At 35.4% G+C, this 23,546-nt stretch overlaps 2 protein-coding genes across 2 annotated transcripts; both read right to left on the bottom strand.

Moving 5' to 3' along the window:
• Positions 1 to 3,097: 3,097 nt before the first annotated feature.
• LOC134855944 (citrate synthase, mitochondrial-like) lies at positions 3,098 to 13,136 on the bottom strand. The gene is made up of 10 exons (XM_063872329.1): positions 13,086 to 13,136; positions 12,976 to 13,017; positions 12,364 to 12,471; positions 11,801 to 11,998; positions 10,304 to 10,492; positions 9,678 to 9,877; positions 7,612 to 7,697; positions 5,356 to 5,501; positions 4,303 to 4,512; positions 3,098 to 3,598 (listed from the first exon to the last, which is right to left on the bottom strand). Exons 1-10 carry the CDS (start codon positions 13,122 to 13,124, stop codon positions 3,437 to 3,439), a joined length of 1,380 nt encoding a protein of 459 aa, XP_063728399.1. The 5' UTR covers positions 13,125 to 13,136; the 3' UTR covers positions 3,098 to 3,436.
• Positions 13,137 to 18,462: 5,326 nt separating this feature from the next.
• LOC134855945 (gamma-glutamylcyclotransferase-like) lies at positions 18,463 to 19,137 on the bottom strand. Its single transcript, XM_063872330.1, has one exon. The coding sequence runs from the start codon at positions 19,103 to 19,105 to the stop codon at positions 18,542 to 18,544; it is 564 nt and encodes a 187-aa protein (XP_063728400.1). The 5' UTR covers positions 19,106 to 19,137; the 3' UTR covers positions 18,463 to 18,541.
• Positions 19,138 to 23,546: the final 4,409 nt, after the last annotated feature.

Raw genomic sequence — 23,546 nt, 5'->3', positions numbered from 1 at the left:
CTTGTAGCAAAATAAAATCCATGCTTCACAAAGTAGGCCGATAAAAACTAGTACCAGATGATATAAATGATATAAAAGACGGAAAATGAACCGACGGAAACTGGGCCGAAAACCACAAATCCGAAAAAATCAAAATGAAAAAGCAATTACTACCCGAAACGTACTCCACATATTAACTACCTAGATGAGGTAGTTATATTTTTTTTTTCAAGAAATTGAGCAAGTCTTGAAATTTACCTTTCCTTCCAGAATAGACCATTTGTCAACAAAATTATTTACGAGAAAAACTATTTGCATCTCGAAACTAAAAAAGAGGAGCTAACCTTTAAACCGGAAAAAATCTACAGTCAAAAACTATCTACAAAAAATTCAAGCAATACAAGGCGAATAAGCCGATAACTCATTTGTCTAAACCATTCAAGTCGAATAAATCTTTTGAGGTGCTTTGAAGGAGATTAATTAAAAACAGAGGAAAATTAGAAAAAAAAGGGGCGAATCAACATGCCTGTCATTTCTAGCGAATCTTGCTACAATCAGAAAAAAATTGAATGATTTGAAAGGTGAGCTGACAAAAAATAGCAGACAAACAATCCGAAAACTAAACTTCTCCCAGAAAAATAAAAATCATTTTAATAAAAATCAACCCCGACTAGAATCGAAGCCATTACCTTCGTCGTCTCAAGCACCGACATTAGCTCCACACTAAACATGGTAAAGCAAAACCTGAAATTTGTAGGAAACGAAATATTAGGTAGAAAAGCCGACAAATTACAACTGACAGCCAATGAAAATCAACAAAATATACTGCTTATAAGTGCCAAGAGTGCTTTATATGTAGTGAATGCAAGACCGAATTCGGATACTAAAGCGACACAGTTTGAGGCGACAACCAAAAACACAAATTTTGGAATACAAAACAAATTTAGCACAACAAATTGGGAGACGGAATATGAGACGAAATCCGCTAAGTTAAAAATGTTGAGCCAAGTTGAAAAAATACGATAATTGCTAAAAAATTTAAATGCTAATTACTAGAACAAAAATGGCAAGCGCATTGATTCCGTTCTCATTACTCGGCAGAGCAAAAATTCTGAAAAGTTTGAAGTAAAAAAATTTGTAAAATTTATTTAAAAAGTTTTCGAAAAATTGCACCAAAAATTCGGCAAAAAAATTATAGCTCAACAGCTTCCAGTAGTGGCCTAAGAAAAAAAAAGAAAGCTGAATCTTCAAAAAGAAAGCGTGCAACGGAAACTAAGCCAAAGAAAAAAAGAGACGGACGATTGCATTAATAAGCAGGAAATTTCTGGTTAAAAAACGAATCCGACCGGATTCGAACCACAAGCCTTTGTCGTCTCAAGTATATGTATAACCTCTACGCCAGACGCGCTAGATAATTGATTGAATTTAAATGTATTAAAATAAACAAGTTAAAATTGACAATTTTTTAGGTCTAATTTATCTATTTGTACTACAAAAGGCTCAAGAGCGTGAATTAGATTTTAGAAAAATATTCACGATAGGGATCAATCGTTATAAAACCAACATAACTAATAGGAATAACTAATAAAACATTAGGAAAAAGTCAACAAAATTATAGTCAACGACCCCATTGAAAAAAATTTACGACTTCAGATTGAAAGAAGTTTCGAAAATATTTATGCCTTTCGCTAAAACATTGTTCCTAACAATTCTCTATAAACAATGTGTTGAAAAAAAGGCTTCAACATTAAGTTCATTGGCGTTTTAGCGCTACGTTCAAATAAAAAAGATAACAACTTCTACACCGGCTCTTGATGTTTTCAAAAAAAAGGATTAAAAACGGGCAAATATAATGTCAGAGCAAAACAAAAAGGTGAATTAAAAACGGGCTATTATATTATCAGTGCAAACATGCCATGCTACAAAAGAACGAATTTAGAGAACTGATTCACGCAAGCTAGGTAAGAAAAAATTGTAAAGAAGCTTTTAAATTTATTGTACGGCACAGAAAACTATGGAATAAATTGCAGCCATTTCCGATCAAACTTCTAAACAAGTTTCGCTGATGTTTTGCATTTCTTTTGAGCAATCCTGAAAAAGGCATGGCGGACATTTGCTAAATGAAAATAATTTGGAAGTTTTGGCCTGAGGTCGAGTATTTTCCGAGTTCAAGAATTATTTCAAAGGCGAAAAACAAAGTCAAGAGACAGTTGGAAAACAGCCAATGAACAAAAATATATACATTGACATGCGAGCTTTCGAAATTCAAAGAAAAAATATATGGCCATGAAGCTTTTTGAATTTCAGGATCAATTTAAAATTGACAATTTATTTGATGAAAATAACACTTCCGAAACTAACAGTCGATCAAATTTTTTTCGTGATCTTTACACTTTTGCTGTTCGATAAAGGAGTTTGCCTTCCTTTTAACCAAGGAATTGAACTAAACTTATAAATAAACCAAACGTCAAACCGCGAAAAACGAATGAACGTGAACAAATTTCTAGACATTTACTGAAAAAGAAGTTTAACAATAAATCATTACGATCTATAATACGACTCATAAACTTACTACATAAAACTGATAAAAAAAGATAAAACAATCGTTTGCTTATATAATGAAGCATTCGCGTCCCATTTGCTTAGGATAATGAAGCCTTCGCCACCCAGACTGAGCCAACTGTCATGGCTGCTTTATAAATTTTACGCATTATCTAATAGTGAGCATCAAACGGAGTGCAGCCTGTATTTAGACAACCGCGTATTCATACTCGTCAGTATTTAGACAAATCCTGTATGAACCAATCAGAATCGAGAAAATACATAAATAATCCAAAATAAATCATAATTATTTATTATTTTCTTCTTTGTCTCGATTCTGATTGGTTGAAACAGTATTTGTCTAAATACTGACGAGTCTGAGTACGCGGTTGTCTAAATACTGCTATGTAACCGCATCAAACGATGCAATACTAAAGACAAAATACGTGCTAGTAAATCACTCGCCAATGAGATTCAGAACAAAAGCTGAGCACAAAATTGTATGCATTTTTTGGTTGGAAAAAAGTAAATCGTATTCAAGCGTTTGCTGGAGTAAACACTACTTTAGTAGAGAAAATTTCAGTCTTTGGAACATTAATTCTGTAAATAACTTGAGATTAGCTACATTGTTGTTAACCATTTAATGATAGCGAGTATATCCACTTCACTGTGCAAATTTTTATAAAATATTCACGATTGATGATTCACACTTCTCTTCGGACCAGCTTGAAAATGTCAAAACAAATGATGAAATTTCTTTATTTGGCCTTTAACTTTGTGAGTTTAATTCGATTGTTGTGTTTTCTAGTTGTTATTAGTTCATCCAACGTCAGAAATACAAAAAGTTGGTTTCTTCCGATGATGCTGGTAAGGGTTGGTATGTAAATGTCGCAGGTAAAAGGGGAAATTTTCTGGTCTAGTGTCCGTATTTGTTCATGAGAGCCTCGGACGTCACCGATTTGGGTCGCTCAATCGGGAGTCCTAGCGCTCTGTCCCAGACTAGGGAAGCGAGGACTCCGAGTGCTCTTGAGACTCCGAACAACACAGTGTAATACTGCATCTCTTTCAGACCATAGTACTAAATAAAATTGGACATAAATAAAATTCGACACAGATAAATTTCGACATCACGTCAAAACAGACTGAAAATCAAGGTCAGGCGCGGATCTATGAATTTTTCGAGGGGGGGGGGGGGATTTCCAAAAAAATTGAAAATTTTGTCGACCTTTTTTAGGTCGACCAAATTGTTTTTCTGAGGTCTTACAAATCACTATAAAGACCCTAATTTGACCAAATTTTCTGCGCCGCAGGCAAACTTTGAAAAAGGCCAAAAACGCATTTTAGGCACTTTTTGGAAAATGTTGACCAAAGTTCACGTTTTATTTGGCGCGCGCTCCCCCTCAAAATTAGTATAAATTGGCGCCAAAGGCGCCTTTAGAAAATTTTTAGAGTCCTTCACCAAAAATAGATATCTAAAAATAGTACAAAGGGGGACCCTTTGGGTCGGCAGGGGGTCGAATCCCTGAGGGGGGGCATCTCCCACCCTAAATCTGCTACAGCAGAAGTTGATCAATATTAAGTCATCTTATCATAAATCATTCCTTGCAAAATCGTTCATTGATCGTTTGAATTCAACGTATAAAACGCCATGCAGCGATGATGATCATACCAAACAACCTAAGACCATATAAAAATATATCAATCTGTCAAATTGAGCCAGGGTGACTTATCTAGTCTAGTTCTTCAAAAAGATTTAGCAATTTTGTATGCAACTCAACCCACCTGAAGCAGCACTCCGGAATGTGCGTCAACATTTGGCCATGGGTTCTTGGCCTTGCCCTGTTCTAGCAGAATATCTGGGGCCAATTTGTACACTTGGGCCACTATCTTGAACATGGGGTCATCCGGGAGGTGTTTCTGGGCAAACTCCATCTGGCAAGTATATCTAGGGTCCGTCTTCCGCAGAACAGCGTGACCATATCCAGGCACTACCTGAAACATCAAAAATCCATGACTCTAAATGATCCTTGCACGTACCTTCAAACAATGAATAATTTGAACCAGGGGCGGATTTAGGGGGGGGGGGGGGGCGGACGCCTCTTCCTCAAGGATTCGACCCCCTGCCGACCCCCTTTGGTACTTTTAAGAAATCCAGTTTTGGCCGACCAAACTAAATTTTTTCTAAAGGCGCCGTGGGCGCCAAAATATACTTAATATAAGGGGGGAGCGCGCACCGAAAAAACGCGATTTTTTGGTCAACATTTTCCAAAAAGTGCCTAAAAATTTTTTAGCAGTTTTTTCAAAATTTTGCCTGCGGCGCAGAAAATGTGGCCGAAATAGGGACTAAACAGGCTTAGGGAGAGCTCGAAAAATCAACTCGGTCGAAAATCAACTCGGTCGACCTAAAAAAAAATGGTCGACAAAATTTCGAAAATTTTTTGAAAATCCGCCCCCCCCCCCCCCCCCTCGAGAAAATCCTAGACCCGCCCCTGATTTGAACTATATCTTTACAGCAGAAGCCTGGGTAACACTCCATACGGACATACTCTAGATTTCATCGTCTGGCACGCAATTAGCTTGCATGAGATGAAGCTAAGAAATTACTCCAAACGGAATAATGTGAGTGTAGGGGTAGGGTTCAAGTACGCGAGAGAACAAGTATAGGCAAAAGGGGCTTTACTTTTCATCCTTCGTCTACGTTTGTTATTGAAAAACAAACTATATATTTTGGGTTTTAAAGCAACACAACAAACCTTTTAGACAGAATTATCGTTCATTTTTTTTCAAAAAAGAAGTTCCACATCTTGTGTCTTTCGACTTAGTGTACTAGCTGACCTGGCCCGACTTGAGTGTTTTCCAAATCCACTCCTTGAGACTCTCATCAGTTGGGTGCATTCCCACATCATTCACCACTTTGGTCAGCCACACTAGCACCTCCTGATTGGCAAGACCATGAAGGGGACCAGCAAGACCACACATGCCTATAGAAGACAACATAGACAGGTTACAGTTGGAAAAGAGTAACGAAAGCAAGGAAACTTAAAAAAAAATAACGACTTGTTTTTTTTTCAAAAACCTTCAACTTTTAAAATTCGAAGAAAAAATAGATGGCATTAAAGCTCTTTGAATTTGTAGAACAATTTATGATTTCCACTTTTTTGTCAAAATTAGCCCAATTTGAGAAAACTGGATCAATTGGTAAAACATTTTTCATTTGGAAATCTGATAATTAATTTCCATTTTCGAAATTAGAAGTCGATCAGGTTTTTCGTGACCTTTACAGTTTTGCTCTTCAATGGTGGAGTTTGCCTTCCTTTTAACAAGGAAAATGCACTGAACTTAAAAAGAAATCACAAGTCAAACCGCAAAGAAAAAACAAAACTAAGCGAACAAATTTTAGACTTTTTCCTGAAAAAAAGCAAAAAAAAATCACCAAGATCTATATAAGAGTACTCACAATGTTCATTACTCTTAATAACAATTCATCGAATATGCAAGACTATCAAACTTAAGCAAGCATAACGAGAGCTGAACTTTGCACTCAATTGTTCGGATAATATCTTTTATTGCTTTGCTTCATGCTTTATAAAAAAAAACAGTCTTGCTTTCTATGTTTTTCATCGTTTAACATTGACTCCAAAAAATCTAGATGTCATTTTTTATTTTTGAATATGTTTCTAACCATTTGAATAATGCTGCAGTTCGGTAAAAGTTAGCAGGGAAAACAAATCTTGATATTTGAAGATGAAACATTCGATAATTTTAGATTAGATGAAAAAAGCGGGAAAACAACTGGAGATATTCACTAACACTTTTAAGTTTTCACCAAAAAGTCAACTCTGAATATTCTCGAGCGATGCTCAACTTGGCATGATGATGGCACACTAAATTAGCCCCTTGTTATTTTATCAAGTATAAAACGAGTGAATGTTGTTATGGACAACTGCTCACTTTCAATGGTTTAATGTCTATCACAAAAAACTCTGCAGCAAAACCAACAGTCAATCACCCATTATTCGAGCATACAGAAAACGTACCAGATTTTTTTTTAAAAGCAGCACTTCTGAGATCCCCAGCATCTATTAAAAGTTGCTTCTTTCATTTTGTGCAGGCCTACTGGCGAAACATCAAAAAATTAGAAATGGTTGTGGATTAGAGAAAATACAAAGAGTTACAAGGAGCTGACTACCATTCCTCCGTATGACTTGAAGCTGACTCTAAATACGCTGTTCGGCACAACAAATCAAAATGACCAGCTCAAAATTCGGAGCAGAAGAATTATATTGAAAGATTTTAAACCACTTTTAAGGAATCAGTTTTATAATGCGATAAACAGAAACCAAAAAAAAAAAAAAACCCGGTCGAGGGATGACATAGCTTCTCAATTATGAATGTATTACGTTCTCATTGGCGCATGAAAATTCAATCAGCAAATAAGAAAGGAGTAAAGTATACACATAAATTGCCTGATTTTGTTCAAAACCGGAGAAAAACCTATACAAGTCCCACATATGAACAATTACATATCAGAAACTTTTAAGAAAGATCCAAAAAATTGTATAAATTCAGAACTCGAAGCACTTTCATTTAAATTTGATCAATAAAAAACCTTTTATATCAAAGAAAACTGGACGCCCTAAAGACTTCGATGTTTAACCACTTTTTTTGTTTCACATTTGCATTTAAGGAAAACAATTTCATACGACTCGTCTCATTTTTTGCGAGTTGCCTTTTTCATAAAAAAAATTAGAGTCTAATTTTCTGAGTTGTTATTTGTTGCGATTTTTGACAGCACCAAACTTACCCTCCATATTTTCAACAGACAAAAACTCACATACCCAATTCATTTTGGGTACCATATAAACACTTTAGGTATCCTATTCTGTCGAACTTTTCTGCGCTGCAGGCGAGACTTTCAAACAACAAGCCGAAAAATGCATGGTATTTGCTATCATCTAATTGAAAAATTTGTCTTTGTTTATAAGTGGAGTTGTTACCAACACTTGGAGTTGTTACCAACCCAATTCACCATTTTAAACAGATTTTTTCTTACCCTACACATGTAAAAATCATGAGTTAAAGCACACTTACCTGCTCCGAAGCTCAAGTAGGGATCGCTAAGAGCACTGCCAACTAAATGTACTGTATGAGCAGAAACGTTGCCACCTTCGTGGTCTCTGAAACAATGCACATGCAAAATTCACTTCAAATCATGGTTACGATGTGGCTGCCTCTTAGATCTTAAGGTCGAAGTCATTAGAACAAAACTAAAGAAATTTTATTATTCATAAAAAATAACAAATTGGACCAACTAGATAATTTGAAGACTATTAGGGCTTTTACGTACATTTTATTTCAGCATAATCTTGAACATAAACTAAAATAGTGAAAACAAAATTATACTATACAAACGTCATGTTCAAAAATTGGAACTCTTCAAAAACTACGTTATCTCCTTCAAGGAGTTACGCGAAAAGAATATTGAGCATGAATTTCAAAAACGTGTTTTCTTAAAAACTCAAGGCACCAAATGGTAGAAAATTTGGACAAACAAAATTGTTCAAACATTTTGCATAAATCTGCACGCACATTTATAAACAATAACTAGATTTTCAGCTATATTCAAATTACTCGCATACAATTTTGTGCTAAGCTGGTACACATCATATCGCCTCAAAACATAAGACTGACACCTAGAAGCACTTCTTCGCGAACCGTTACGAAAATGAACAAAAAGTGAAGTTGCACTTAGCACAAACAAATGCGAAACAACGGCAAAAAAAAGCTACAAACACTCATAACATAGCCAATCGAAGACTGGAAAAGAAAAATGAACGAAAGTAAACATAAAAACACGGACTTAGTTGAAAAAATCTCAACTTTCGAATTTCAAAGAAAAAAATAGAAAGCTGTTTAAGCTTTTTAAATTTCTAGAATGATTTATGATTGGCGCGTTTTTGATAACATTAGCCCAATTTGGGAAAACTGGATCAACAGGTGAAATTTTTAATCCGCTGGAAATCTAAAAAATAAATTCCACTTTCGAAACTAGAAAGCGATCACGATTTTTCACACCATTTGCACGTTCGTATTAGGAGAGTGTTATTTCAGCAGCAGATGAATTTCAATTGAACTCAAAAAGTTCATTTATACCTAATTGCATCAATATCTTAAGACTTTTTCCTGAAAAAAAAACAAACACAAAATCAGCAAGACCTATACATTTTCACTACGTTCATTACTCTTAAAAAGATTTTTCTCAAATACGTTTCGTGTCATTTTTTCGGCATGTTGTGATAAAAAGATCTGAAAGAAAAAAACGAATTTGCGCATATTTGAGAGTCATAGTAAAATAGGTCAATTGGAAAACAGTTTTTGAAGAAAAATGATCAGAAAAACGAAAATAAAAATTAAAAGATCTGAAATTTTTTGAATTTTCAAGTTTTGATTGCCCGGTCACCTTATTAGCTCGAAATTAGACCAAAAATCAAAAACTTTAAACCGGTTTTTCTCGACACTGTGAAAAAAAATTTTAACGTGGTTCGAATCACGACTGAAAGGGCTTTAAAATGATATACCACTCAACCCAAATCGATCATTATTTGTGTACCTGATTTTGCGTGGAAAAAACTAAAATACGCCCAAATACAAAGTTCCTCCCCATTTCCAATGGTCGGAACAAAAAACTTAATTATAGACACAATAGATTTAATTACAGTTTCGAAAAAGTAGCATCTCAAAAAATTTCTTTTTCATCGTGGATAAGTGGTTTGGAATTTTTCTGTGAAAAACATGAAGCCAAATTGGAATTCACGGTCATTTCACCTCCTTCTAGTTCTATAGCCTACTGAAGATATATCCTGAAAAGTATCAACACCAGCCAATCAGGATCCATCTAACTAAACCTTACAGAAGAATTGTTTAGTTTTAAGTAAAAACACTTGCCTTCAGATTGGAAAAAGGTAGCTTTTACTTATAACCTAAAACCAAAGTTTCTACATATCTTTTGATAGCAAGGAAATAAGAATACGAAAAAGATTCAATACTGGACTAACGAGTAGCACGAAACTATCTGGACGAAAAAAGATAGTGTCACAAGCACTGTGTATTGATCAGAAATTATAACATCTGGTCTATCTCAAATGACATGAACTCACGTGTGTATGGTAAGATAGAGCCGCATGAGTTCTACGAATTTGGGGTCAGTGTATCCCATCATGTCACAGAAGTTCTCACTCCAGTCCTTGGTGTTGTCTATCGTGCCCACACTCGAACCCTCCTTGTACAGGTTGCGGTAGATGATGGCAGCGATTGTGGGTAGCTTCGCTATCACTTCCATCGCGTCCTCATAGACGTACTAAACATTTAAACCATTTCAAACTAACCAATTCGTTGCGTACTGAAAAACAGGTAAAACGGCAAAGCATCTCTCAGAGCATCTATTTCAATTAAATTTAAAATAAGATCTCAAAATTTCAGCAAAGAAAATCTCGAAGCCAGATATTTTAACTCGAGATTCAGTTATAGCGCAAAAAATACATCACTGTCTTTAGAAATGTACCGCAGTTAAAGCTCTATAGTAAAAAAAAAGCTGACAAAAGCTAGATAAGTTCTTAGGATGACCTGAAAAAAAGCAAAGTTTTTGATTGCCTTCAAACATCCCTTTTCAACAGCACGTTAAACACAAGAATTAAAACTAGTTAAAAATTAATTAAACATGTTTTTACCTCGTTAGTATGCTACAACCGAACTGGTTTCAAAATTGATCTAATAGATTTGTTACCTCCCAATATGTGGACTTGTGCACTCCCTTCTCGTACGCAGCCTTGAACTGGGACTCTGTATTGCATGCCACTATGGCAGCACTGAATTGGGCCATGGGATGGAGGGAGGAGGGGAAGTTGTTCAACATCGTCACCACGTGTGAAGGCAGGTCTGCACGCTCAGCCCACTCATGTGATACCCAGGCCACCTGAAATACTATTTTTTCAAGCATCTAAAATGAATAAACACTTGAATTCTGTTTCATATTGCCCAAACAAATTTAAAAATAAAGTATTAAGTCAATATTACGCCGGAACATTTCATATGATATAACAAATTTTAAAACAAATCTATTATTTAACACCGAGGCGAAAAAAGCATCGCACCATTTGCGATACAACACAAACGCAGCATGACAAACTAGCAGACAGAAATAGCTACGAATGATGCTAAGTCGGAAAAAAAGGTAGAAAACGTCGAGAAAAGTTAGATCTACCAAAATTTTCATATCTGTCTTGAATTAAGTTTAAAACATGACAAAAAAATGATAGATAAATTTGATTCTAGAAAAAACTAACAAAGCGGTAACAAAGCCGACAATTTTTGAGCAGACGCCAGTTGAGCCACAAAAATGTTTTCATAAAAAAAAATTCAACATTAAAAACAAAACATTTAATGATCCCTCAAAAAACTCGCACGCATAAGAAACGTGTTTTGCTCATCAAACGACGCAATGTGAGGCCACAAAGCCGATTAGGCATAAAACGATAAGTTTTTAAGCCGAGTAAAAACAAAGGAAACGAAAAAAAAACAATATATACCGAACCAGACTTGGTAAATTAAAAAAAAAAACTAATATTTGGGAAAATAGTAATAAAATTAGTACTTGAAATGCTGACAAAAACAAAAAATGTCAGCTGGTTGACGGAAGTCTATCTTCTTAATTGAAATATTTCCGGGCGACTTTAATCCTACAAGACTGGCGCTATAAAAACCACCTAAAATATTGTTTTTGTTTAATAAAAACATTGTATCTGCTAGAAAAATTATGGAAAATATATTACCGAAAAAGCAGAACATTTTTGGTTTTAAAAAAAAGACAGTTCCCGGCCGAATTCAAACTCCAAGCCTTTGTAGTCTCAAGCAAGTTTGCTACCTCTAAGTCAGATGATTGATTGAACTACAAATTTTTATGAAGCAATTTGAAACACGTGCTACATTTTCGCAAACGAAATCAAATTCTTTGCGAAAAAAAGTCTAGTACCGGGTAGCAACACATTTGCTTATCGCAAGGATTTAAGAAAAAACATTCTAAGGATTAAAAATTATGGCATTGAGCATTTTATGGGACAAAATCTTAATAATTATATACGATGAACGAATGGAGACAGTGTTAAACACTGAAAATATTGGAAACTTAAATATAAAGACCCTTGTAATTATTCCAAAAAATATCAAATATTTCAATCCTAAAATGATTGAAAAACCAATCCTAAAACCAATACTGACAACTTACCTGTTGTGCTGTGGGGATCTGCCCTGTCATAAGTAGCCAGAACAGTCCCTCTGGAAGTGGTTCCTTTCCTCCCGGGGCTTTGGGCAGCATCTCTTGGCACTCAGGGATACTGTAGCCTCTGAATCGGATACCCTCGTCTGGGTCTAGAAGGGATGTCTCAGTGACAAGTCCTGTGATGCCTCGCATACCCCCGTATGCCTGAACAAAAGTATTTGAGTTCAAAAACACATAATCTAGCCTATCCGAAGGGATTCAAAATGATTTTATCCAAAAATCGTGCGGAAAATTTTAATTCATAATTTCAGTTTGAAGTTTCACTAGCTAACGCCAGATAGTGTCAAAACTGTAAAAAAAAGTTTTAAAAATTTGTTCTCTGTCATTTAAACACTAGTGCTATAACTTTGAAGCATTATTTTGAGTTTTTAATTCAAAACTTGGATAATTTTTTACCATTTCAGCAAAATTCCAATATCTGCAATTTGCTTCATGCATATTATAACGCTACGCGTAAATTTCACCTATGTTTCTTATGATGCAAAAATTATCTGCTTGTAGATGAGCACCTGGTCAATTGTGTATTCTCCGAGAGATTTGTTTCCATGTTGTTTCCTGAACGCGCCAATCTTCTTCTGTTCCTCCGGAATCACATTTGCCAACACGTCTTTCAAATTCTACAAGAAAACTTCCAGAACTCAAAAAAATGAGGTGGATGAGACGCTTTGATTATTTTCTTCCAATCGTTTTATAATTATAATTAAATTTGCAGCTGATAAGGGTTGTGATTGCTAAAAAGAGCAAGTTTAAAAAGACCTGAACAACAAAAATGAATAAGAAACCCTTGAGAAGCACGTCATTTAAGATCCGGAAACATACAAGTGAAGTACCATCAAAAGATCGTTGCTTTGTCTCGCTTAAACTTTGGTTGTTCACAACAATGTTTTTTTTTCATTTTGGCTAGGAATTTGGTTTGATGCATCATGTTTTGAGCTGATTAAACCCCGTTTTCAGTCCCATTTCAAGCCGATGGCTAGATTTGTTCATGAAGATGACCTCAATGTACGGTTTATGATCTTTATTCACACTCGAACCAAGTTAATGAAAAGTTCAAAGTTATCTAGAAGTTCAAAGACTAGACTTTGAGTTTTCAGATAACCTCAAATGAACTTCAAACATACCGTAGGCTGTGTTGCTAGACTCCTTACAGGTTTAATGCCGACCTGAAATAGATTTCATTGCTTAAAGATGAAAAATGAAATAAATTAACTAGAAAGATAATGACGCTCACATTTGTTGCCCGCGAGGAAAGGCGAATAAGAGATTTCATTGTAATCTGAAATAAAAACATCTATCAATCCATTTCGAACATGAGGGGGAGGAGGCAAAATGGGGAAAGCTTTGGTAAAGTCACCACATCTCAATCAAATATCGGCGGTTTGAAGCAGATGATCCGTACTCCTTGCTTGAAAGTGAGGCAATATTACCCAACCCAGGAGAAACGACCTTGAAAATTGCACACAAACCAGGTGCACAGCAGCAGTTACGCGTAATGAGCCTAACAGCTCGTATTTCGGTCATGTTCCTCATGGATAAATTGGCTGGCCTCAACAGAAAATTCTCGTTTTTACAAATAATTGGAGGGATAGAGAATGCATGACTTTGTCAAATAAGAATACTTCACATTTAATTATAATCAAATTTTCTGGCTGAACTTATGTGGCGGAAATGCCAACCACCCACAAATAAAACCTTTGATTAAATGACCAGCAGGTATGGATTTTAATCATCGCTAGGGTAATCAGTCTTGGTCTAATAGTCCTTCCAGTGTCCAGAATCACAGGTGACTAATCAGCTACTCGCATTTTTTATATAGCATTTTGAAATTGACATTATAAAATAGGAAATAAAATTTGCAGTGAAAAAAAAATTAATTTGAACACAGTTTGTATCTTTACATCGTAATATTTCGCATTTTGCCTACAGCACGACGAAGAACTGCTTTAAAATTAGAAACTTTTATATGTAGTAGGAGATGAGATGGTAAGGTTGGGCGGTATCTACTACAGCTTCACATAACCTTCAACGCAAAGAAAAAAAATAACGCAGAAAAAAAAAGAAAACAATACTGGGAACTGCCTGAGTAGAGAGTGACATGCTAGATGAAACTTCAAAAAATAAATCCTGATGACTTCTAATCTTGAATCATATTAAAAAGTTTCCCATGTTGTCAAACTTAATCCCCTCTAGATCTTTCCGCAAAACCAGAAAAATTCCTAAGGACAAAACATCGTTCGAAAGACATTACACATTGAATTTCAAACGTCGGAAGAAATTGCATATCAAACTATCTGTAAATTGAAATAAATTTCCGGCGCCATTTAAAGAGGGGTTAACATCCATATGAAACCAGGGCGTCAAAGATCAAGATGCCTCAAGTCTATGGTTAATGATTTCGCTATCACTAGTGATTTCGGTAAGAAAACGGCATGAAAAAATGTGAAAAGGAACGAAAACATTCGAGAAAGGTGAAAATTTGATAATATACCTGAGGTATTGATGCGTGATACTTGGTGGTTGCGCAAATTTTCTTGGTTAGCTCGTTATTTAGAAAACTTGTCAACCAGCTAGTGTCAATCATTTCACCCTTCTCGAAAAGACTTTACTTAGCCTAATTGTTTTTTTAAACTTATTAAAGTGTTTCAGAGAGGCAGCAATGTACAAAAAAATGATCACAAAATGAACACCATATATGAAATTAAATGGTCCAGGTGATGTCAACACCAAGATATCCCGGGTTTGAGATTTCCCGACCATACTGCTATCTCCAGATCTAGAATTAAGAGAACCAAGTCTGCCCTGAGTCCACGAGAAGAAGAACGATCTCATCTCAATGATCGTATTTCAAAAAAGATAGAGAATACTATCATGAATTTACTCATGTCGCTTCTAAGTATATTGGAGAAAATAAAGAACGAACTCTAACATATAATAAATGGTCCAGTACAAAAAGCAATGAATGCCATCAAGTAGGAAACTTTGTCGTCTGCAACATGAATGATATCCACTTAAGCCAATCTAAACCGACTTAAAACGTCAGTCTGAGAAACTCGAAGCCGCTGATCGTCGTGATAAGTTACATATGTTGGGTGACCCGGAAAAAATTGATGGTGAGAACAGATGGGAGTCTAATGAAAGTATCACTTCTCAAGTAGTCAACATTTCACGAGAAATTGGAGCTAATGTAGAGAACAAGATAAATCAGAGGCGAATCGCCTACCATCGGGACCTAAAGGAAGCCAACCTATCATTAATTGCTTGTCAAGGAGGATTGGAAAAATAAGTCTGCGAAACAAAAAGTCATTGGCTCGCATGTAAAATTTGATTAAATAAATATAATCGAACACCTGAGTCAACCAAGCGTAAATTTCATAAAATGACGAAAAAAATCAAAGAAAAACGTCTGTGTGGACAAGACAAGGAGTAATCTTTTTCATATGGAAACGTAACAATAAAATAAAATAAATTAATGGATTGTTTGAAGGAGGCCAAAGTCCTACAATAGTGCTCAAAAGGTTATTAAGTGTTTTAGTGTTTTTCGGAGAGACGAAGTATCCGGCGGATCCCAAAGTACGCTATGTGTACGCTCTTCAAAGTTTTCCCTCTGTGTATTCTAAAAAGAGAAAAAAGCGAGGTGGCGGTACAATGGTTCAAGTGTGCGATAGAATAAGTTCCTAAAAACAAAAATTACAATTACACCGAAATCTTTGGCATTCTGGTTGATTTCAATGGGCAGCGAACAAGTATTGTAAAGATGCATATACCTACTAGAATTGACAAAGTGAAACTTGTACAACATTTAGACAAAGAACGAGAAGTCCTTTCCAACAGAAAAACTCCACAATTACTGTTACTGATGATTTCAACCTTGACATAAGTAATTATGGTTTTGAATTCGTATATAGATCACCCCAAAAAGTTTCAGAGTCCAGCGAATCTTATATTGATAAAAAAAATAGTTCGAAATAACCGATTTTGAAGTATCAGTACTAGGTAATTAATCGTTTTCCAATCATTATCCGCAGGATGGGGGACTTTGTTTTAAGCAGTTTAAAACACAGGGATAAAAACTGTTTAAAACAGCGGGGAAAAACACGTTTAAAACAATTTGATTGAAATACACAATTAAAGCCGTTTTTCGGCAAATGACGCAATAGTGCTAAAGTTATGACTCAGTAGTGCTCGAAGTTTCACACCTCACTTTTATCGCCTGTTGCTTTGACCTGCTCGCTGATTTTCTACGCAGCTAACCTTCTCGACCACAGATTTCGCGGTGAAAAACTTTCCCCAGTTGAAGTTGCAGGCCGGAATGAGTTACATCGGCTCAGTTAATGACTTACGGATCTTTGAGAAATCAACTTGACGTCGAAAAAGCGGGGAAAATTACTTTCTTGTACAAACAATTCAACTGTTGAATTCAGTGTTCGCGAAAAATTTTTTTCTTAAGCCAATCAACAAAAAAAAACGTAACCGCGAAAAAAACATTAAAAACGTGCTTTTTTTTCGTAAAAAACATGTTTTAATGTATAATTGGATAAAAACATTTAAAACTCCCACCCTGATTATCCGGTTACGGTATAAAAGTAAACCCATTGATGCCTAAAATTATAAGTATGTTTCGAAATCTATCTTCTCTTGAAAACGAAAAAATCCTGATTTTCAATCAAATTTAGAACAACTTAGAGTTCACAGATCTGACTGATATGAAAATTAGATAAGCTGAATTAAAACAAAAGAAATAAGTTCAATAAAGACCGTAATAAATGTCATACACTTTAACAATTAACAAAGTAGAACAATTACTAAGTTTACTGATAGTATTGGGAAGTCGAGACAACTTTTCAAAATAGTAAATGAAATAACAGGTGAGGCTACTAAGTTTAGGGGAATGCCAAGTCTTTGTGTAAGTGGCAAAAACTTATCTGAAAACTCGATTTCAAATACTTTTAATGAGTATTTTATATCCAAATTCTGACTCTATACTTCAAGTGGAAAATTCCCCTCAATCAATGTATCTCTTTAATGAAAGATTTAAACATAAGCATTTGCTTAAATATGAAATGTAATTCAGTTTGATTTAGTTTTATTCCGAAAATTTTTTGATGTTTGAGCCTTCAGGCATTAAGATTAGAATTACTTTTTTTTCGAGCAATTCATACAACAATTGGATCCAATTAATAATTGCCAAAGCAAAATGATAATTGTTGTGTTGGCAGCTCAATATTAGAGTTTTTAATTGAACGATATAATCGAACAGGTAATACATTATAGGTAACCCTCGTTACATTTAGAACAAATTTCCAGAAACTTATTTCAAAAAAGACCAAAAAAATTCATCAAAAGAACCAACAAAAATTTCACTCTAAAAATCCAACATAAACAATTCACACAGAGGCGAAGCAAAACTTTGCACGAGTTTCGATCAGCCGACAGCAAAAAAAATAGACCAGCCGGTCGTGAGGCTACCGCTCTAACTTACTGCGCAACGTTGCCTGTTGTTTAGGCTGAAGCCAAAAAATTGTTCAAGAAACGATGTGAGAGGAGGATGAGCTATTTTTAATTTGGAAGAACTTTTTGAAGAACTGAAACTGTTCAGTTATAAAAAAAATGTTTTTTTAATAGAACGATTTTTCAGATACTTTCCTAGTTTTAAACGAGATGGAAAGAAAAAATCAAATCGATCAAATAAAAAAAAAATGAGAAAATTAGTTTCATCCCTAAATACGAGACTCGAAGTGCAACCTGTGGTTGATTAATCAAATGTTTTACCTTCCACTATGGTTACTGGCTATACGCAGACCGTTTGATACAAAAGGAGACATTAATATGGAACTGTTTTGACAGAAAACAACCAATATGACAAATAATTTTCCTCTAACCCTTATCTACCACCCAAATTTCGTTTCCAGGGCATATAACCTTGTCAAATAAGGGATCATAGTGAAGACCGCATGTTTCTATCTTTTTTACTTTAAAATATGACCGTTAAACTCTTACTTTATATATCACATTTAAAAAATTCGATAAAATTTTTTGTCTCCGATCAGGATTTGAACCCGATCATCCGGCTTGTGGGACCAAAACCTATAGGCTAGGCAATAGTGTGAGCTAAAACAAAAAATTTAAATTTTTCAAAAACTAAACCGGTTTCCTTTTAATTCCCAACTTTGGTCGGGAAAAAATTGGAATTTCTCCCAGGGAAGTGAATGGAAAATAAATCGGAAAAAATCGCCTGCTCTACTTCCCAAGCCAGTCACAATGGAAAAACCCCGAGGAAAAAAATGACGGTAACTTTCCGAGATCGGCTTGATGCCCGTCAAAACCTATACGTTAAACGCTCGCTGCTGCTGGCTAAAGGCTTATGGAACTCGCGCGCGCTCGTACGAAAAAGTGGCGGAAAACGCCAACCACCAAATTTATATTGCGTATGATTTTGCTAGAATACTCTTACAACATTACCGGACATCCGTGCCGAAATCAGAAAGTTGCCGGATAACCGGATATCGATTCCGGATACCACTATCCGGTGCAACTCTAGTTACGGTTCTAGTTTTTTAAGCCGAGAACGTCTCTTCAAAAAAATTTTGCGTGCATTTTTGATCAAGGAGTTTTCAAGTCTCAAATATACAATTTATTAGATAGTGTTAGTTTGCAACTTTTACACAAAACCATTAGTTCTATCTGAACTTAAACTGATCGGAAAACAGGAACTTTCCCGTTGGGAAGTACAGACAAATTAATTTTCACCTCAGCATTATCATTAGTCTCAATAGCTTCCAAAACATTTTCCCTGTATTCAATTGGCAGGTCTATCTGCTTAGCTCCACAGAGAATAACATGTTTATACTGAGGCGATGGTTTCGATAGCATCGCTCTGTCGTTCATTATGTAGGTATAGCAATCAATCGGTTGATTTTCTGAGTCAACTATTAAAATATCTTCAGGAGACTTAACTCGATAATAGAGTCCTTCATGGACACATTCTTGAAAATCCAGATTCTTCAAATCATTAGCATCAATTTTCCAAATGGCTCCCCAAACAACTGCTTCTGATGATCCTTTCTTAATAGTGGCAGATCCTCCCATCCAAAGACTTTCATGTCCAGGATTTGCAAACTCTAAATACCAGCCATTTATCTTTCCACACTTCACAAATGAATCGGAAACTTTCACAGATGGACACGATCCAATGCAGAGCCGCTCAGCCAGCAAATTAGAGCCGTACGCAAAATATTTCAGAGTGTCTCCCATTTCGGAAAACACTTATCCATTAGGACAACTAAAAAAAAACATCTTATGGACTTCCTTGGACAAGCATTGCCAACACAGTTTGAAAAATTCCACTGATCATTTTAAAAATAATTTATGCCACATTGAGCTTTTTGAATTTCCATAATATTTCATGGTTTGATAATAAAAAACCAAATTAAAAACATAGCCAACAGATGATTCGAAAACTTTTCTAAGAGATAAAGCGGAGCTGCGCTACACTTGCGATACAAGGTAAGCACAGCAGTAAAAAAAAAAGAAGCACCAGAAACAAAAGCATAGTTCAATTTCATCAAAACAGTCAAGAAGCACCAGCACTAGGTTAGCTTTCATTTCCCGAGCGGCTGCTAAGCCAACAATACTTGGATAGACACCCGATGAGGCTAAAAAATATTGAACACTGACCTAAAAAACTTTTATCACCCGATGAAAGTTTTTTAGGCTAAAAAAAATTTGAACACTGACCTAAAAAACTTTTATCATCAAAAGCTTAAGAGAGAACAAAATTAAGCTTGAAACCTTGGCAACCCATCCCGCTGCAACACACAAAATAACACACAGAGGTGAAGCGGAGATTCGCAGCACTTGCGATGCAAAAAAACACATTGTGATACAAAATAATCAATGAAAAACAGAAAATACAGTTACACAGAAGTATAAAAACACTCTTGAAAAATTGTTGCAAAAAACTACTTGATAAAAAAATTTGACAAAAGTTGAAAATTACAGTTACAAAAACGTCATTTTGTATCAGATGAAGTTCATAAACAGCCCATAAAAATGGAAATCATTTACCGAGAGCCAACAAATGCGACAAACTTTCGGTCGAAACCTGCTGAACCGAAAACAAAACTTAAAAAAAAAAACACTTTAATTGCACATCGAAATTAATTTCAATACACAAGTGTATGTCAAATGTTTTCTGTTTTTTTTTCCTATCAGTTCATAAAAATATTATAACAACATTAGATACACATAGTTACAATAACTATAAACAAAACAAACTCGATTACAATTATCGATAATTACTTTTCACCTGAGAGCTTCAAGGTGGTTGATAAATAAATGTTATTATATAAACTTGAAGCTTTTCCATGAAACTTTACCATGAGTTGCCACATTTTTCTGCCCCATCCAACGTTAAACATATAATCTCAAGTAGATAGATTTCCCCACAAAATAACGCAAAACAAGTTGACTAGGTCGATATAACATAAACTGAAACTTTTTGAATATTTAAAAAATAAACAAAAAAAAATGAAATAAAAAATCAGACGTAGTAAATGTACAAATTCGTGTTTCAGAAGTAAAAATTGTTTAAATTGAAACAAAACCCATGCTTTAAACAATAAAATCCCTACCTGATGAAAAAAGGTGTTCAAAAAACGGAAAATGAACCGACAGAATTTAGGACGAAAGCCAGGAACCGAATAAAAATAGCATCGAGAATTTTTTGAAAAGATAATGATAACCTGAGACGGGTTTGAACTAATTACTAGCTATAATTAGTAGGAAAAACTTCAGACACTCAGAATTAATTAAAATGAGCAATCAGTGCTTATCGACGCTTTTTGCATGCAACATTTGAAGCCGAACAACCTTTATTTTTTTGTCAGACCAAGTTCAAAATGCGAGATCGTCGATTATCCGATAATTATGCTAGCCTAATTTTTAAATACTGCGATGAACATCCAGATTTTCCAATAAAACATTTCGACTCTTCGGATGCAATTGCCCGCCGTGGTTATAGACTTTGAGCGAAACTCGGATCTACTAAACAATCTCCCCACACCCCCCCCCCCACCACTCCTATTGTATCTACTAAAGAATCTCCACCCCTGTACATAAAAACAGTAAATCGCATTGAATGTTAATTCGAATTTGGCTGTATTTTGAGTGGTCGAAAGTTCTACTAAATTTTGCAGTCAGAAGAGCTAAATGATGCTTCCAAAACAAGTTTCGGTTTTGGTAAAATCAAGTTTTTAAGCCTAAATTTCCAACTTTCATATATAACAAACGTTACTCGTTTGCTTTACTAGCTCAAAAGAAAAACAAACAAAAAATCAGAACCAAATTTTCTCAACACCAGGAAATATTTTTGAACAAATTTTAATGTCGTTCGACTAGGTTCTTTGATGAGATATAACACTCGACCCTGTCCGATGATTATTTGTGGTTCCTAATTTTGCGTGAAAACAGAAAAAGATTCGAAGTACAGACAATAAGGTTCAAAGGCACAGGTATCACTTCTGGGGACCGATCGTTAGCAGACCAATCATTTAGCATAAAAAGTGAAAAAATGAGTCGTTTAGCAGACCAACATAATAAAGCGATGGACGATCGATTGACAAGCTCATCAAGCTTCTTCAATTTAGACGATTATCTCTCAATTTGTAAACAAAACTATCATTTTCAATTAGATAACAGTCTAAATTAGCGGTAAAACAAAGATTTATGCGCACAACAACACTCATCTTGAATCGAAGCGCAGTGGAGCAAGCGGTCGCTAGTCTCCAATGCCGCGTTTGAAGTTAGCTATCACACTTTATAATAGTTCTGAGTCTGCTAAAAAACCGGACAGCTAAAAAACCGGTCTGCTAAGAAACCGGTCTGCTAAGATCCCTAGCACCATCAATTCTACATCAAGTAAACAGCTGAGAATGCGTTAAATTTGTAAAATCAAACAAACGTTTTCGCATATGTTCGTGCATCTTCAGGCTTTAAAAACCTAACTATCTGTACAAATTGTTCAACGATCGTAAAAAGTGTAATTCATGTCATCATTTCAAATTTTAAAAAAATTAACCAATCAAAACATCACATTAATTACTAAAATTTTGTATCAACAATTATGTAACAACTCTATTCATTTAGTCACAAATTTCTGAGTTCTCAACTTTTTTGTTTTTAAAATTTCTTTTTGTCGCTCATTTCATACTTTCATGTAAATTACTTCAATAACTTTTGTTTTAGCCGAAATTTTTTCAATTCTGGAACTATAACCTTAAGGTCAGCTCTCTACGTCTAAACTCGTCGCACATGTTAATTGCCGGTCACTCTTTCGTAATCAGCTTCGCCTCTAATGTACGTAACTTAATGCTGCTGGAGGCCTGGTCGATTATCTTTCAATTGAACTCCGACTTACCACCATCACTACCACACTGCCTTAAAAGCTGAAAAATGGGTCATCATCTTTTCGGTGTTCCTCAATCCTTGTGGTAATATATCGGAGCTTCTGGCCAACATAGATGGATTTGCACCTACAACATTGAAGTCTGTACACACTTTTGATTTCAGTTCACAGGAAAAGGAGGATTTTAAAGAGGGCATACAATTTTTCATTTTCCTCGTCGTGAGTATTATCTGGGCAATGGTGTTATCGCGCACTTTTTTTTTCTAATTCTTGTGTGTGATTCCCCCGACATTGAACCATCAAGATGTGGTGAATTGTTGCAATCATCACAGAACTTTCTTTTCTCAGCCATCTTCTTTTTGTTTTTGCCCTCCCTGATTATCTTTTCAAAGTTTTGCGATGCAACCCGCGATGACCAACTTTCCGGATTTTGGTTATCCAACCACTGTTTACGGTTGATTTCCTTCGCTTTATCATAATCTTTCCATTTGTACGTACTGAGGAAAACCCGGTGAACAGTTCCTTCAATGACACTTCTCTTGTACTGAAGGAGGGCGCAACATTTAAAATTTAGTATGGTAACTGTATCTGTTGGTTTCTGATACCATTCACAGTTTTTTTTCCTGTTTTGTCAACACTAATTTGTAAATCCAAAAAATGCCAATTTCCCAGATGTGTTTGGTTTCTCTATTATGAACTGTAAATTTGGATGTAGTAACTCTGCTGCCCGTAGCACCTCTTCAGGATCACCCTTCACTGTTCTCACTCTATCGTCCACGTAGCGGTGAAAAAAGCTAGTTTTTTGCAATGACCTATTTTTCTTCCTTATTGCGATGCCTTTTCTATAGTAAGGCGGTTTCATTTTTATTTCGATAAAAATCATCTGATATATCACCGCATTGTACGTGATACCAGTTCAAACAGCATTCACATTCTACACCTTTTGACTTGTAGGTGACCTGCTTGTTGCACTCGGGACATATTCCATTAGGACTTTTCAGGCATAATTATTTCGGGAATATCCCTCGATAGTGCAGTTTTGTACTGCTTCAGCCAAAAATATGCTAATATAAAGGCAAGAGATGCACCAATTGTTAAACAACCTTTCTTAATTAACCATATTTCATTGCACTTGAAATGGACTTGACTAATGCTCTCTACTGTTTCTCTCGCTTCGAGTGAGTTTAAGCTTAAACATACTCTTTTTCTGATTTCAGTATGTTTTTGAGGTCTCGGAGCACTATCTTGTAGTCGTCGGCTAGGTTTCCGTCATCTAGTACCAAACGTTTA

This window comes from Symsagittifera roscoffensis, unplaced genomic scaffold (genome assembly GCF_963678635.1).
Source record: "Symsagittifera roscoffensis unplaced genomic scaffold, txSymRosc1.1 SCAFFOLD_238, whole genome shotgun sequence".
NCBI lineage: Eukaryota > Metazoa > Xenacoelomorpha > Acoela > Convolutidae > Symsagittifera > Symsagittifera roscoffensis.
The sequence above is the reverse complement of the archived record's forward strand: the minus strand, read 5'-3'. Positions and strand labels throughout refer to the sequence as shown.